Source organism: Leuciscus leuciscus (assembly GCF_965113295.1).
Source record: "Leuciscus leuciscus genome assembly, chromosome: 18".
Taxonomy (NCBI): domain Eukaryota; kingdom Metazoa; phylum Chordata; class Actinopteri; order Cypriniformes; family Leuciscidae; genus Leuciscus; species Leuciscus leuciscus.
Genome location: NC_138742.1, coordinates 18,845,734 through 18,861,899, shown reverse-complemented (window position 1 = coordinate 18,861,899; position 16,166 = coordinate 18,845,734). Strand labels below are relative to the sequence as shown.

The 16,166-nt window shown below is 37.6% G+C and overlaps 3 protein-coding genes across 9 annotated transcripts in view; all 3 read right to left on the bottom strand.

Annotated features, from left to right (window-relative positions):
- Window positions 1-87: 87 nt before the first annotated feature.
- On the bottom strand, window positions 88-4,600 carry haus7 (HAUS augmin-like complex, subunit 7). Its single transcript, XM_082145420.1, has 10 exons — window positions 4,469-4,600; window positions 3,374-3,489; window positions 3,198-3,265; window positions 3,049-3,110; window positions 2,593-2,675; window positions 2,251-2,460; window positions 2,054-2,159; window positions 1,757-1,972; window positions 654-765; window positions 88-554 (listed from the first exon to the last, which is right to left on the bottom strand). Exons 1-10 carry the CDS (start codon window positions 4,523-4,525, stop codon window positions 493-495), a joined length of 1,092 nt encoding a protein of 363 aa, XP_082001546.1. The 5' UTR covers window positions 4,526-4,600; the 3' UTR covers window positions 88-492.
- Window positions 4,601-4,612: 12 nt separating this feature from the next.
- Window positions 4,613-8,543, bottom strand: LOC309480798 (ninjurin-1-like). Of its 5 annotated transcripts, none has more exons than XM_082145432.1 (4): window positions 7,657-8,543; window positions 5,912-6,148; window positions 5,696-5,825; window positions 4,613-5,498 (listed from the first exon to the last, which is right to left on the bottom strand). In XM_082145432.1, exons 2-4 carry the CDS (start codon window positions 6,102-6,104, stop codon window positions 5,432-5,434), a joined length of 390 nt encoding a protein of 129 aa, XP_082001558.1. In that variant the 5' UTR covers window positions 6,105-6,148; window positions 7,657-8,543; the 3' UTR covers window positions 4,613-5,431. The 5 variants fall into 5 exon arrangements, with proteins under 5 accessions (XP_082001558.1, XP_082001557.1, XP_082001554.1 ...); XM_082145431.1 differs by having other exon boundaries at window positions 5,670-5,825; window positions 5,912-6,131; XM_082145428.1 differs by having other exon boundaries at window positions 5,912-6,131.
- A 797-nt stretch (window positions 8,544-9,340) lies between these two features.
- atp2b3b (ATPase plasma membrane Ca2+ transporting 3b) overlaps window positions 9,341-16,166 on the bottom strand; it is a 56,272-nt gene continuing 49,446 nt past the window's right edge. For 2 of the 3 annotated variants that reach the window (XM_082145415.1, XM_082145416.1), the window contains one exon: window positions 12,721-12,887. In XM_082145415.1, coding sequence (XP_082001541.1) covers window positions 12,862-12,887 — 26 coding nt within the window. In that variant the 3' untranslated portion in view covers window positions 12,721-12,861. Of the gene's footprint in view, window positions 12,888-16,166 lie in introns of all 3 variants that reach the window. The other variant, XM_082145417.1, reaches the window with a different exon arrangement.

The window sequence follows — 16,166 nt, the reverse complement described above, 5'->3', positions numbered from 1 at the left end:
GAACAGACAATGACTTTGAAACTGAATACTTCTTCAGTTTACACATTTAAATGTAAAATATCTGTGAATAAAAAAAACCCCACCATGTTGTTTTGTAATGTTAACCTTTATTTAAAAAAAACATGTCATGACATATTGCAGATCAAAGATACATTTGTGTTTCATACTGCATCTGCATTATTTGGGAGTCAAACTCAAACACTTGAGGATTGTTTCTTACAGCTATTTGGAGTATATTATTAGATGGAACAATTTCATCATTAGTGGGATGACTATTAATTTATTTGAGTTCAACAACAGCAATTTATTACCAGTATAATACAAATCTATACAACAGTGAATGGAATAGTGGTTGTAAAACACAAAGTGCTAAGGGCACAGTCCTGGTCATGCAAATAAGTGGACCGGTTTTTGGCCCTTTTTACCACTTAAAACTTCAATTCAAGCAACAGGCTGTAGATTTCTGTTTAGACCGTGAGAGTGTCCTTCAGGTTATGATTGGTGAAGGGAAAGAAAAGTCACATATCTGTTCTTCAGCTCCTCCAACTGTTTAGCTAAACAAAAAAACAAAAATGTTCTTATTTTTTCCATCTTATTCTTATTTTCTGTTTGTGTAGTTTACCCAAATCAAAGACATCCAAGAAAATACTCACGCAGCGTGTGCTTTTCTCCTTCAGACCAGTACCGCCTGTCTGTCTGTAGCTGTTGCACTGTTTGTGTAAGAGACGACGAGGTTTCAGACAGCTGCTTAAGAGCCTCCAGCTCCTGAAGAGTAAACAAAGAACATGCTAAGTATTTACATATGAATATGCAAAGTATATATCTGCGAAGTCACAAAGGGGACATGGTGATGACATTTTCTTTTTCAGTGCTTTTGCATTCCCACGCAATTTCCCCCAAAAGTTTTGCGTCACACTCGCAAAACATATGCTGTCTATCGTTTCCCCATGAATCTTTGTGTTCAATCACAAAACATTTGTGTTTTGTCGCAAAGTACTGTTTTTCCTTGAGAAACTTTGAATTTGCTTGCACAAAAAAAAACAAAAAAACATCGGTCCGTTGCATTTGCGTTCTCTCGCAAAATAATTGTGTTCCCCCAACAAACTTTGCGCTCATTCACAAAAGCAATGAAATAAAGTTTTTCCATCCACCATACATTATTTCCATCACAAAAGTTTTGCGGGCAAACAGAGTTTCTCAGGGGAATGCAAACATTTTGCGAAAGAATGCAAAAGTATTGAATTATAATTTTTTTCTTCCATCTCATATTTTTTTCCATCCCCATATCCCATTTGGGGCTCCGTAGATATCTTTATTCTCTGCTGGACTGAGGATAACTCCATTTAAATATGATTTAGGAGGAAACTCATTTTATTGATTATTATTAAAACCATATTTCTTCAGAAAACCTGTTCAATTATGTTCAGATTTATACTTGCAAAAAAGAGAAATTAGAGAAACTACAATTTTCTGTCATAATCATTTGATAAACAAGTATTCATTACTTCAATGAGCTCATTGTTTCTGTCTTAAATTATTACATTGTTTAAATTAGTAAATTGTTAGCTTACTGTGATTTGTTTATATACATTTCAGAAGTACATATACATATACTTAGAAAGTTACCTCTGATAACAGATCATTCTAATTGTAATCTGGACTGTAAAGCTGCTTTGAAATGATGTGTATTGTGAAAAGCGCAATAAAATAAAATTTCCGTTAATCTATTGCAGATAAAAGATGTTCAGTGCTTTACCTTATTACAGGTGTGCAGAAGCTGATGTACAGATTGAAACACACTAGTGCGGGAACTGAGGGCTGGAGGGGTTCTCTGGCAGTACCCTTTAAAGTCAGTGTTGTAGATGTGTCCGAAGGCCATCATAAGCTGAGACATGTCCGAGATGGCCACTTTCAGCACACAGGGGGACAGCACAGGTGCAGGACCCGACGAATCTGACTGCAGGAACTCACACTGAGGAACAGAAAGGATCGCGCTATTATACAAAGCAGACTCATGACATCAGATGTGAAAAGCGGCACATGATGGTCCCACCTCTTTGTGGAGCTCCTCTAATGTGCTCTGGGTAGACTGCAGCAGCGCTTTGGCCTCTGACAGGCTTTCTTCTCCATGACTTCCAAGTCGGGAATGTTGATCACTCCTTCAAAAGAAGAAAATAACAACTGTATTAAGGACAACAGTCGTGATAAAATAAAATAAATTCCACATGGCCACATAACAATCACACAGACCTGTTTATGAAATCGCTGGATTTACTGTGGTTCCCGTTCATTTTGTTGTGAGCCGACTGCGTGCGTATCAGATGTTCACGGATATGTGCGGGCCATGGGTTGCAGGTCGGGTTCAGGAGCATATCCAGGTCAGATAAGTGATCTGGAAACATCAGCTCGCCAAGAAGATCATCGTTCTTCACACTGTCATCCCCAGAGGATGACTTCTGTCTATGTCGATCAAAACAAACCACAAGCAAGTCAAAGAAACAAGAGCACATATTATTATTTTAGGGCCTTAGGAGGGTCTGACTCAATGTTGATGTTAAATCAACGATACAAAACACAGCAAAAGTCAGATACCTTGAGTGTATGGAGGAGTCTGCTTGAACGACCATCAGAAGCTGCTCTAGAAACACCAGCTGCAGTAACGGGGGTGCAAGACCCTGAAAATATAACAAACCAGTAGGACAGATTCATTAATTCTGCTTCAGTTTATACATTTAAAATGAGTAGATAAGAATAGCTGTAGAATGATCAGTTAAATAGCCGAATTAGCCTGCGTTATTAACTAAAGTATCAATCCATCACAAACATTTTTGCTGGAACAAATCAAGACAGCTTGAATAAATCAATATATTTTTGGACAAAAAAAATTGTGTCACTTCAAGTTTTCAGCATTGTAGCTATACATGTGCAATTATCAATGGAAACGGGGAAAAAAGCACATTTTCAAAAACATTTCACTGTAATCTCTATTCTGTTCCTTATGCAAAAAGTACTGGACAGTATAAAGATCAACATCGTATAACTCCATACCTTGATTAAATCCTGGTCATTAGTTTTACATAGCATCATTTCATTACCAAACCGTGTGAGTTCTGTGTGAGAGAGAAAGCACAACAATAACAAAACAATGAGCACAAGAAAATAAAAAAGATAAGAAACTGAGCATTTGTTGGACTTACCTTGAATTAAAATCTCATTCTGAGATGCTTTAATTGTGGAAAGCTTCTCCCTTAGGGATGGACAAATGCTTTGTAAAAAAATGAACACAAACATAGCATGACATTTTAGTATACATTTATAACGAACACATTTGGCATTATTATCATCATGTTTAATAGTCAATCAGGCATCAGACCTGGTACAAATCCACTTGAGTATATCCGTCCTGTGTAATGAAGGAGAGCAGAGGAGCTCCTGCACGCTGTCTGCCTCCCTCAGGTACAGCCCATCCACCAGAGGACAGCCCAGGCTCTGAACACAACATTAACACACAGTTCAAACATATTGGCCTGGTTTCACAGACAGGGCTTAGATTAAGCCAGGATTAGACCTTAGTTCAATTAGGACATTAAGTATCTTTAAAAAAAGTGCCTTAGAAAAAACATTACTGATGTGCTTCTTGAGACAAAACAATGACACTGACATATTGTAAGATATATAAGTTGATTTCAGCTAGAACAACTCAAACATGCATTTTAGTCTGAGACTAGGCTTAAGCCTGGTGTGTGAAACCGGGGGCTAATCTTATCTAATGCATCACAGATAGTCTAAATACAAAGAAATTTGACCCAAGTGTCACAATAATACTATTGTGTATCCAGTTTCTTTTTTGTTGTATTGTGACATTTAGGTCTGGTTTCTTACATTCAGACTTGAGGTGACACATTAAATCTGAGCTTTTCAAAATGGGACCCGCAAAGGGAGTTCTAGGGGGCCATGGAAAAATTGAGATTCATTCATATAAGTAAAAAATAGATTAAATAAATAAATGAGTAAATCCATTTTAGAATGTGGGTCTTTCACGAGGATGTTCATATTTAGGAGATTGACAAAACCTCCTGTAATCCACAAAAGAGATCATCTTTATACTGTTACAGCATAACGTTACATAACGTTACACAGAGTCTGAAATTATGACTAAACCAGCAATTATATTTACTGCATTATCTCTATTACACAGGTGAACATGTTGTCTACTAAATTGTGGACAGCAAACAATACCCTGAAATATCTGTTATGACAAATTTATTCAGTTGATAATTTTCGCAAATTACGAACATTTACGAAATGTAAGACTATTAGCTACAAAAGTAGCGTTGACGTCACGTAGCTAACTAGACATAACACACAATACTACTCAAAACAGCCAGTTTTAACTTCGTAAAACATCAGAACATTATGTAATGTCTCCTTACAACGTGTGGTGCGTCTATGAAGATGTGGAAACTACCTGAAGGGTGTTGTAAACTCGCAGAGACAGCTGCTGCTCTTTTGAATCGCCCGCCATGTTGTTATTCCTGATTTCCTGCAGTGAGTCCGTTCTGTTCGTCAGTGTCAGTGAGTCCTGCGGTTACAGCGACGCCTAGAGGCCGGACACATATTACAACTACACCAAAACTACAGTAGGCTATACACAGCATACAAGAGCATGGTAGCCTATTTATGATTTAAAAAAATAAATAGTAATACTTGAGGATTGGAGCATTTTGGTATGATGAGTCCGTAAAACAAAAAGTGTACGCCTTGTATTTGTTACTTATATTTCAGGTCTTTTTTTTTTTGCTTTGTAGCAAGTTGTCCTTTTGAAAAACAAAATCTCATTCATTCATTTTATCTGAAATCTTTATTTCGGCACGAGGTAAAAATTTTTGCATGTTTAAAAAAAAAGCATGCTATGTTAAAATTCAATCAGTATAAACATTAATTGACTGAATTTCTGTACCGTTTTTAATTCTTCATTTTAGATTATGCAAACTGATTTAGTATAAATTCATCCCATTTTTTTCCCCAGGAACAAATCAGCTGTCAAATGTACTGAATTTTACAACATAATTTTTTATACAAAATACAAATATTTTGGACAAAAGTGAGTTTTATTTCGATGAGGTTTTCAGCAGTGTTGCGTTAAAGATTGAAAGATAAATAAAAAAAATAAAAAGAGAACATTGTCACAAACATTTTACTGTAACCTCTGTTTTGTTCCTTATATAAAAGGTTATCCTTAATATCTGCTTTCTTTCACATAAACCGACTTCTAAGTTAAAATGTGCTGCCTAAACATAAAACATCATGATGTATTTTGCTCATTTGATATGAAGTACAGTGTCCTGTAATCTGTAATCTCATTGCATGATGATGAAATGAAAGGCAGGCTTATCATAAATACAATCACATATGAGCAGTCATTGTGTACTTATACATAATCAGTGATGTTTAAAGATCTGGTCTGGGCGAGTGCAGTCTCAAATATCACGCTGCCCCTGAAACAATGGGGTGAGATGTAAAGTTAGTACAATCTGAGCGTTATTCTGATGTGAGAATAAAGGATATGTTCATATGTCTTATTCTGGCATTTCCTCAGTTAACTGAACTATGTAAATCATGGACAGTGTTTGGAAAAACAAGAATGAAAATAAATCTACAGTATTTACAGGGACTTTGCTGTTACTCTGCTCACCCTCCAGACTCAAATCCCAATGCTGTGATGAAGATGTTGATAAGAACAGTGAAGAAGACAAAAATAGTTGCTGCATCATTCATAGTGTTCAGCCTCGGCTGTTTCTTAACATCATTCAGGTCAAACTTGACTGAAGGAAACAAGAGAAAACACATCATTGTTGTGTCAGTGAAAGGAGATCAGAATGCTTTCAAACAGACACAAGTGTAAACTGACCAATGAAGACGAGTAGGAGGCCAACAATGACCTGCAGTGAGATGGACAGTGAGATCAGAGCAATAAGAGGAATGTAGAAGCGGTGCTGAGGTCCTGAATGCAGAACTGTCTTCAGCTGAGAGGAGTTCGCCATCAGAAGAGCCACATCCAACATGCTCTGCGCTGCACTCTTCTTAGTAGCGTAATGATTCATGTTGAAGCCGTTCCCTGCGGCACGAGCCTGACAGGGAGTGAACACTGTTTACATTAAACATATTCTATCTTTTCTATATTCCCTCCAAATGATTTTACATGTCTCAAACAACCCCTTCAACAAAGGGTTTTATAAAGAAGGCTACAGGTTAATACTATGTAAACAGAATAAGCTGGTAACACATTGCCGGTGGATTTTCAATTGTATGTCAGAAATCGGCACAAATTTCACCAATAAGCCAAAAATAATGCCCTGAGATTTGTACGGCCATTACATGATTACTGTAAGTAGTGAGTAAAACAGATGAACAACATGTATTTAATATATTTCTCTAATCATACTTAATAAAGTTGACATGCATGAGTAGGCTATGGTCAATAGCATTAAATACTGTCTGACATATTTTCACATTTTAGTAGCAGGCATTGCATAAGAAAACATTTAATATCATACAATTTTATTTTTAAGGTCTCTAATTATCTGCCCACAAATTACATGTTTTTTTGAGTTAATTAACAGTAATTTAGACCCCAAACAGAAGTTGAAAGTATATCCAGGAATAGACTTTTGTCCACTGTAGTGGACATTATATTTTAGTGAATTTCTCTGACACAATACGTCACAGTTTTGGGCACATTCAGGGCTTTTCAGAGATACCAAATTTTTGTAGATTTCACCATGACAACAATTTCTCCTTGGTCTTTAAAATGACTGACATTTGATCAAATTGAGCACTCTTATGGAAAAGGAATTTTTTTATGCGGTTTCTAGTCAAAATATGACTTTCTGTTGCAAAACAGGGCATTGATTTCATACATGTCCAGTCCACTGTGGAGTAGCAGGACTTCAGGACAGCAATCATGTTTATCAGGCATTTTGGGAGACACAAGTGAACAGGGAAAGAAATTATATATAAATATTCCTATGAAATATTATATAGTGTTATGAAAATGTTGCCAATTATTACTCCCATTATTACACTTCTTTTTTCATTACATTTTGCCCCAAGAACACATTAATATGCAAATAAGATAGTGTATACATTGTATTGAATGGGATAATGAGGATTTTAAATGTTTTCGTAGCTTGCTCCATATAGTCGAGATATATTTTAAAGATAAGAACTCTGTTTTGGTTAAATACAAAGGGTGGGAATGATAGCATAACCAAGGCAAGCCTGTAGTCTGTCAGCATAGCAGTTTAGGGTGGTGATGTTCTCCACAGTTCTTTCAAACCCACAGGTTCTGTGAGCAGACAATATACGAGTAACTCCCTCCCTATTATGCTAGACTAGTCATAGTGTTACAAAACAGAACTGGTTTAATTTCTCTTTCACATGTCAAATGCACTGTAATAGATGTTCATTACAATATTTAGCTAACTGATAAACCTGTAAATAAAACTGATAAAACAGAATAAAAAAAACATTTTATTTAAGATCACATAACACGTTTCCATTCTTAATTCTTCAAGCATTAAAGAAGTAACTTTTATTTATTTATTTTTTTATTAAAGTTTGTTTAAAAAAAAAACAATCAAGAAAAAGCTCTACCTCCACCTTTCCTGATTCATTGAGAGCTCGGTTCTCCTCCATCGGATGCTCAACTTTCAAGAGTTTCGCTTAGTATGATTATGTAAGGAACATTCGAGAAGCTCACAAAGTAATAATACAACAAAAAAAAAAAAAAATTGCGTTTGAAATGAATGATTTCTACACTGAACGGATTCCGCTGTTAGCTCTTCCCAATATGTTCTGTGTTGTAAGCGTTGGCAGTAGTGGGCGTGATTCACCCGTGACTCGAATCTTTTGAATCACTAAAAAGAGTCGTTCAGCGGGTTGACGTGCTTACTTCAGAAGGTGTCAGAAGTCACATTCCTCTTCTTATTTAATTCACTGGTTTTTAATTCAACAAATGTTGTTAAATCCCATGTCACGTTCACTCAGATTACTTGTTTTACTGTAATTTGGCCAGATTAATCTGATCTTTTCCCCTCAGGTAGCCTATTATGACCTCATTGATATAAACGCCTACTTACCTTGCCCCAACTCCACCTCTATTTCTATGCCATTAAATGCAGTCGTAAATATTACATATTCTTTATTAATTAAGCAGAGCGTCATCAAGGATAGCAAGACAATTAATTTACACTTGGTCTCCCATTGGTATCATCTATTTCAGATAATCCTGTCTCTAAACAGCACATAAAAAAGTTACTTAGATTTACATGCATGTCAAATGTTCTCTTCCTGTAAGTGGGCAGTTCCTGGCCAGAATAACATGCAATGAACCAGACTTTTTGACACAAGTGAGACTGGGGACAACAGGGGTTCTACTTCAAAATCAGTGTTGTAATCAATGTTCCCATACAAGAGCTATGCTCAGAATATGAAGTTTGATAATATATTACCTGATGAAAAAGTGTTGGAGACTTTGTTGCCCATCTATTCATGCCAAAATGATGATATATCTTTTCAATAAAGACTTTCTTTAAGGGAAGAGGTGATCTGGCAGTCTTGTACAATGTCATCAGGCCGAAGAAATAATCACAGGCACACAATGAAACACAACTACAGACACTGGTCAAAGTTATTATTGTAGAATACTTTGATTTGATTTTTTATACAGACAAAAAGTGTTGACTTATCTTCCCATTAAATTCTTAGATTTCCATACAGTTTAGTCTACAGTATACAGCTGTGTTCTTTCATCATAGATAGATACTTTTTTTCTCTTAAATAACAGGCAGGTAATTATTAATATATTTAATAGTTTAATATTTTTCTCTTTTTTGTCTTTTTTCCATTGTAGAGCAGTAAGTGTATGTTCAGGAGAATGTGCAACTGTTTTTTCCATCAGCTAAAAGTTCACTGATGGAAAAAGACAATAATAATCATAATAATAGTCATAATAATCATAATAATGTACAAGCTGTTCAATTTTAATTCTTTACAAAAAAGCATAAGGAGAAAGAAAGACGAAGAGACAGTAGAGTAAAACACAAAATGTGCTTAAATCGTAAACAAAAGATGCACATGTGCACATTTTGGCAAAAATGTACAGTGATGGTGCAGTTGTACAATAATTTATAAGTTTTATATTAAATATAGTATATTATTTACTCTTTTTCACATACATTTTTTTTTTTACCTTACCTTGCGTGATTTTTCTACAACAGAATGGAACAAAATGAAGGCATACGATGGATGTTTTGGATTATCTGTTTTCTTTTTTAAATATATATATATATATACATATATGCGTATATATATTTGTCACTATCAGGAGTTTCGATAAAGTGTCTGTCTGTTGTGGTGGAGAGGAGGGATACCATACATATGCCACTGTAATATATATCATCACTGTCTGGAGAGTTCAATGATTGGGGTATACGTCTTAGATATATTTAGATTTAAAAATTATTCAGAGACGAGCATAGCTTGAGGCCTATTTCGGTAGTTAAGCTTTGCTGAGGATAAGATAAGGTTAGGAAATATTTCTTTATAATGGTTTAGCAGGTTCACTGACCTGTCCTCCCTGACCACCACTTTGGCCTGCTGATAGTGTCTGGACCTTGAAATGGGTTCAATCTGCGAGACCTGCCAGCGCTCTCGACACTCGAGACTCCACTGAAACTGTCTGAGCCAATCGAACTCAGCAAAAGGTCGGACACATTCATGCAGATTTAACACAGTTTTGCTTGAAGGCATATTCCGGGTTCAATACAAGTTAAGCATTTGTGGCATAATGTTGATTACTACTTTAATTTTCTTTTTTAAGAGAACAATTTAAAAGAAGCAACAATTAAGGTTAAGGCGAGACACTTACAATGAAACTGAATGAGGCCAATTTTTGGAATATTTTATGCTTATAATAAAAAAAATTAAAAAATGCGCTTACATTAATTCTTCTTTTAAAGAAGTGTATTTTCCCTCACATTTCAATTCATGTTGACATGGCTGTACTATGAGTATTTTAATGTTTACTGATTGGCCCTATTCCCTTCCATTGTAAGTGCTTTGAATGGACTGAACCCAGAATATTCCTATAAAAATGGGTTTCCATTTAAAGATCCGACAACAAAAAGTTCTTCTATTCGGAGAACGGGTCAACCCATTTTAAGCAGCGTGTCTGTTGGCATTTAATAAGTAGTCAGATTGGCAGTGTGACACTGCTCCACCTCCAGGCTCCACGCCACAAACAGGGCAGAGTATCAGGAGGAGAACATCAGCATGGACAACAGCACATTAATGACAGCACAGATGCGCTGGGAGGAGAAACGTGTGTCCACCAACCACTTAAGAGCCACAGTGAAGCATTGACAGACGAAAGTGAAGTCAAACAATGACGGTGAAGAGCGAGCGCTATGATATCAACATGCTCCGCAAAGACACAATCGACCAATGCAATGACATGATCTAGTGACGCTCATGCTTGCATTGTCTGCTTTCGATATTCGCCAGTTTCTCTCAACTGGACAATCTAGAAAAGTATTCTATACAGATAAAGGTTTTTTTTTTTCGAGATCCATATGTACATGTAATGAAGCGTATTTCACAGAGCTGTGGGCAGGGCAGTCTGTTGCATAAGTGCCGGTCTCATTCCCCAAAATGATTGTATTATGTTGTAACTGTACCATTCCAGACGATAATGGGGTGTAAAAGGAGGTAACCCCGGGTGGTACGACTGATCAGTGGAACGTCAACGGAATGTAACTGAATCAAACGTTCTATCATCTGACATGGAGAATCATGAATGTCTTAATGTATATAATAGGGATTATTATTATTGTTCAGTGCAAAGATGTTGTTCTGAAATGCTAACATATGCACCAATAGCAGGATGGTGTGTCTATCAAAGTCTACTGAACGTTTGCTCAGTGAACCTCAATATTGTGCAAAAGTAATGATACCCTCACGGATTGTCCATTGTTTTAGTATCTTTGATATTTTTTTTAACTATGGTGTGGCAGTATAAGATGGATTCCCCTACCCTGGTGACCACAGTCTGCAGATATATACACAATTTGATAAATATTTCACACAAATGAGGAAAGCAAGTGTGAGTGCGAATGTATTTAAAGGGCCAGCAGATATGCATGTACTGAACGAATATAATTATTTGAACATGTTTAAAGGGTTGATGCATTTGTTGGTGTCAACTGCACAACATGGATTTTAATGGCTTTAAATGTGAAGAAAGAAAAAGGAAAATCGAAGACACCATTAAATGTTGAGTCTGGGCAAACCCACTGAAATCCTTAAATCCTTAAATTTCAGCTACTTTGAACAAGGTAAGACATATTAACAAGGCCATTTTGTCATAAGGTTGATTGCCATTGCTGAGATGGAAAACCACCAAAATCCCACCCACATCCATTATATCACTGTGATGGGATTGCCCAAATCCTCTACCCTGTAGCATATTTTAAACATGAACATAGTGTAAATGTTTAAAATATCAAGAGCATGATGTTTGTTTAAAAAGAAGAAGAAGAAGCTTACTCTCGCTTAGAGTAAAGCTACAAATCGCCCTCAAATAACAGATTTGTTTTTACATAAAATGCTGTAAAACAATGATCACTAAAATGGTGCGGCGACATATGTCTTCTTTTTGTCATCAGCAGACGCATTATAATTGAATTAGTCTAAGCTTCAAATTAATATTATCTTTGCTTTGTTAGTACTTCTTTTTTCTTGCTTTTTTATGCTTATAGGACAGACACAACACACACAGACACATAGAGAGAGAGAAATAGACAAAGTGAAAATGAAAAATAAATGTTGGTGATCACAATAAATAAATGAATAAATAAATAAATAAATAAAATGTTTTAAAGCTTATCCAGAGTAATAAAAGTCATATTCTGTGATATCGCAATGATAATCCGAGCACTCATGATGACGGTGGCGATAGTAAGAAGTCAAACATTATAATAATAATAATAATAATATTGAGTTTAGTAACACCGATATAAAGTAAAGTGAATGGACCCCTACTCCACCCGTAGGGAACATATTCCTTTGCAATCCGAGAAGTCAATAGTCACCAGCACTAAAGAACCACTAAAATCCATCAGTCTGGATTCCTCACCTTCTTATGTCCGTCCAAAGGAACCACAGATACGCAGCAGACTTGCCTCCTCTCCACACGGTGAGAGGAGAGTTGTCTGTGGGGTTGTTGTTGAGACATGAGGATTGATAGTGCTTTTGGTGGATGGTGGTAGTGGGGGGATGGTTGTAATGGGATGACCCTGTCTTAGTGTTGGGGGTCAACCACCTATAAAGTGTACGTAGGAACCTCCCCAACCAGCATGACCCGCACAAGTCTGCATCCTCAGAGTTTTTAGGGTCTGGAGAGCGGTCAGTTATAGAGAGGTCTCCAGAGCGAGGAGGGGGTACAGCTGTCGAGAGGGGGGTGTCCAGTGCCCATCAGGGCCTGTGGGGAGGTTCAGGCGGTAGACGCTGCTCTCAATGGCGTTGTTGTTGCGGTTAGGTGTGGTGGGGAGGCTGTACTGGCGGTAGGGACGGGGTGGCGGATGGGAACGCTGCGGAGGCTGGACCGGAGGAGGAGGGGGCTTTCGGAAGGCCGGATGCAATTGGTGGTTGTGCCTCGACCACTCCGATTCGTCGTCAATGTCTGTGTCGTCGATCAGCGGGATGTTGTGGATGTAGTCATTGATGAGAAACTCGGGGTGCGCCATGAAGTTGTGGATGGAATTCCTGGACGCGGGTTTCTCTATTCCGTCGTAAAGGGAGCTACGGAACGCTTTCACCACCCGCATCTACACGGGAACAGAGGAGACGAGGTGCAGAGACAGAGACAACAGAGTGGGAGAAGTGAAGACAGAGAGAGGGTTGAGACAGAGGAGGGTGGGAGCAAAGAAATCTCTCAGTACATGTGTGATAGAAAAGACCTGAAACACTGTAGAACCTGTTCTGAACATGCCTTACAACGCACAGACAGCTCAAGATCAGGTTGCTGCAAAATTTTGAATATGTTTGTGTCATTTGTTTTAGGTAGCTACAGTAATGATTTTATTTTAGTACTTAAAAGGGTACAATGTGCAATTTCTAGTGGGAACAAACAGAATTGCAAATGACTGGGACATCACTGTGACTTTCACTGTTTGTATCACTCTGTGCCTGTGTTTGCGCGTAACCATTGGCTGAACGTCTGATAGATATGGCACAAAATAAGACACACTGGAGTTTCAAAGTCATTATCTGATTGGTCGCATTCTTCAGGATTTCCGGAAAACGCGCATGTGGCGATTTTAAAGGTGCAGTTAGCTACTTCTGAGAAACACTGTTGATATTTGATCCTTCATAGCTCCGCAACCAAAATGCACAAACACGCAAAGCAAGAGTGGATGCAAAATAATGCTTCGTGAAAAATAAGGCATAGACGACTAACAAACAACAAGAACAAAAAACATACAGCACACAAGAGTATATACAAGCAAGAGTTCAATGTTAGTTGCCAGCAGCACACCAGTTCCATACAAACAATGACACTCAAAAATGTCCTGTTACTATAGCTAATATTACAACAACAGCATATCTTGGTTCTGTGAAACATAGCAAAACCAATGTTACTCACGTATGGAGCAGAAACAACGCAACATTGGCGTCCGGTTTCAGGTATTCCTGCTTAGGTCTCTCCAGCGCTGGAAACGTGGGTCCTAAAGCTCTTGCCTGATCATAACTCTTCTTTTTCCAGTGATATTCCTCTGACCTTTTCTCTTTTGTAATGTCTCTCAGCCATCTCTCTTTCTACAGTCTTGCTTCAAATCTTCCTCTTGCTCACTCTCTCTCTCCTCCCCCATCATGAGTGTATACGCCCCCTACTGCTGATTGTCTACAAGTGTGTTGTGGTGCTCGGTCTGATCCACTTTCAACAGCGTTTTTCAGAAATCGCTTACTGCACCTTTAACGGCCATCTGGAATCAAAGCCGCCGTGACGCCAAACCTCATGGAAGAAAAAAGCCATAGTTTACAACTGTGACAATGAGCGCTTATCAGGATCAACTAAACGCTTAATTTTCTAAATTTTTGGAGACTGCTGTCCCATTGTTGCAGTAAATTTGCAAAACGTTCTTGGATTAATGATTTATTGGTTGCACTCTGGTCTGTAATTGTAGGGACATTGACTTTACATGTTCACTCCCCTAAACATGATGCTGTCATTGGCTACTTTGCATGTCAGTCATGCGGCCTCTTGGGCGGTCCTTGGCCAATGAAAGCTGCTATTAAGTCCAGACCTTCTGCCGTCAGTCTGAAAGTCTGATTACGTAAGACTAGTGCATACCAGACAGACTATCAGTGTGTCAAGCCACTAAGTATGCTTCAGTTTTGACTTGAACGTTAAAGTCCAACATATACTGCGTCTTTTACGCAAATGCTTAAGCCCACAATATACTTTAGTTTTGATGCAAATGCCTTTCAAAGTATACTTCATTTGATAGTGTGCACAAAGACAGGTGCTTGACACATCCGCACTACAGGTTTTCTTCCTTGTTTGTGTCTGCGTTATTTCTCTCCAATAGTTAACGATAAAAATGTCTTTTTAAGGAATATAGAGTTGCTCCTGTCTTTAAATTCCCCTCACAAAAGTGCTCATCAATGCAGGTGTCTGTTGTTGAAGTCTTAAGTATTTTTTTGTTGTTCCATCTCCGTTTCTTTTTTGACCGTGAAAGAACAAGCCGGGCCAGTGTTACCATCTAGCGGACAAACTAATTAATGTAAAAAATTCAGGCTTGTGTGTGAGCTGAATATACAAAGCATGTGCAAAAAATCCTCCTGCGCGCGTACAGTAAGTGTGTACTACTATGCTACGCATATCCTAGTGTACAAGTAAAAACTGAAGTGTACTTTGGCTGGTTGTGGTGGCGATTTTTCAGTGACTCTTTCAGTGAATTTTTCAGTGACCTGTCTTTGTGAGTAATTTAATCATTCATTCAAACAATTTAAACACACTGATTCATTCAGGATTGTTGCTTGAGACAAAATGGTTAATCCTGCTGCTTGTGTGGAATTATTTCTGTTGATGGAGCAAAAATAGGCAACATAACTGGTAAAATTTGGTCTAAAATGTAAGTTTCTTAATTTATTGAATTGTTGAATGAAAAAAATACCATACTTGCAATCATGCTGTTCTGTGCTGGTCTGGACTGAATATTAGCATTCTTGATTGTATGATATTCCTTATTAGGTCAGGATTTATTACGTTGCCCCTTGCACACTAAACAAAACACTTAACCCATTGAATTCATTCATCAACAACATGTTTTTTCCCCTTTTGCCATCTACCAGTGCATGATGTCCCTGACCACATCTCATGCCATAGGTTGAGCCAATGGTACACCACTCAAACAAACAGATTGCAATTCTGTTTTAGGCATTTATACTGCAGAAATTACACAATGCACATTTCTGATTTAGATTCTAATACCTATAAACTAAGGCTTTACACTTAAGTTGTGCAACCAGATCTTAAGAGTTTCTCAAAGAAAGACAGATGATAAACAAAATAAAACCAAATATAAGACACAGGAAATGAACCCAAGCTGTCAGTTCACAGTTATCACTCACAAATAAAGGTGATGGACATTCTCATAAACTCAAAACAGAAAACAGACCAGGCCTCAAATAAACAGATGAATGAAAGCACAAAGTACCAAACAGATAGTCAATTCAGAACATATGCCATGTGTGTATATTGACCTATTAGTATTGAAAACTTAAGTAGTGATGATGAAAGAAAGACAGAAAGGAGGATGTCTTGATACACACATAGACACACAGCCAATGGAAGAAACAATGCATAAGGATCTGCCACAAAGTGCTAAGCAAAGGGGATGTGATGACTAGACAGATGCATAACTGGGGGTCCGGCTGGTGGGATGGATGTAGGACACACACAGTGATGCACTATGCGGTACTCTTTGACTTCCTCCTCATTGGTGCTAGCAGCATTAACAATGACAATGAGGCAATGCCACTTCAGTAATGTGATCATGATGTCATGACAGAAGCCATGGAGACAACATGCGTAATGAGGC

Bases quoted from the DNA above. Each gene is read 5' to 3' on its own strand.
- haus7 (XM_082145420.1), bottom strand. From the start codon at position 4,525: ATGGCGGGCGATTCAAAAGAGCAGCAGCTGTCTCTGCGAGTTTACAAC. The intron at 3,490-4,468 runs GTAGTTTCCACA...TGTTGTGTTCAG, and splicing joins GAGTTTACAACACCCTTCAG to AGCCTGGGCTGTCCTCTGGT. The intron at 766-1,756 runs GTAAAGCACTGA...TTTACTCTTCAG, and splicing joins TTCTGCACACCTGTAATAAG to GAGCTGGAGGCTCTTAAGCA.
- LOC309480798 (XM_082145428.1), bottom strand. From the start codon at position 7,698: ATGGAGGAGAACCGAGCTCTCAATGAATCAGGAAAGGTGGAG. The intron at 5,826-5,911 runs GTCAGTTTACAC...TGTTTCCTTCAG, and splicing joins CCTCCTACTCGTCTTCATTG to TCAAGTTTGACCTGAATGAT. The intron at 5,499-5,695 runs GTGAGCAGAGTA...CCATTGTTTCAG, and splicing joins TTGGGATTTGAGTCTGGAGG to GGGCAGCGTGATATTTGAGA.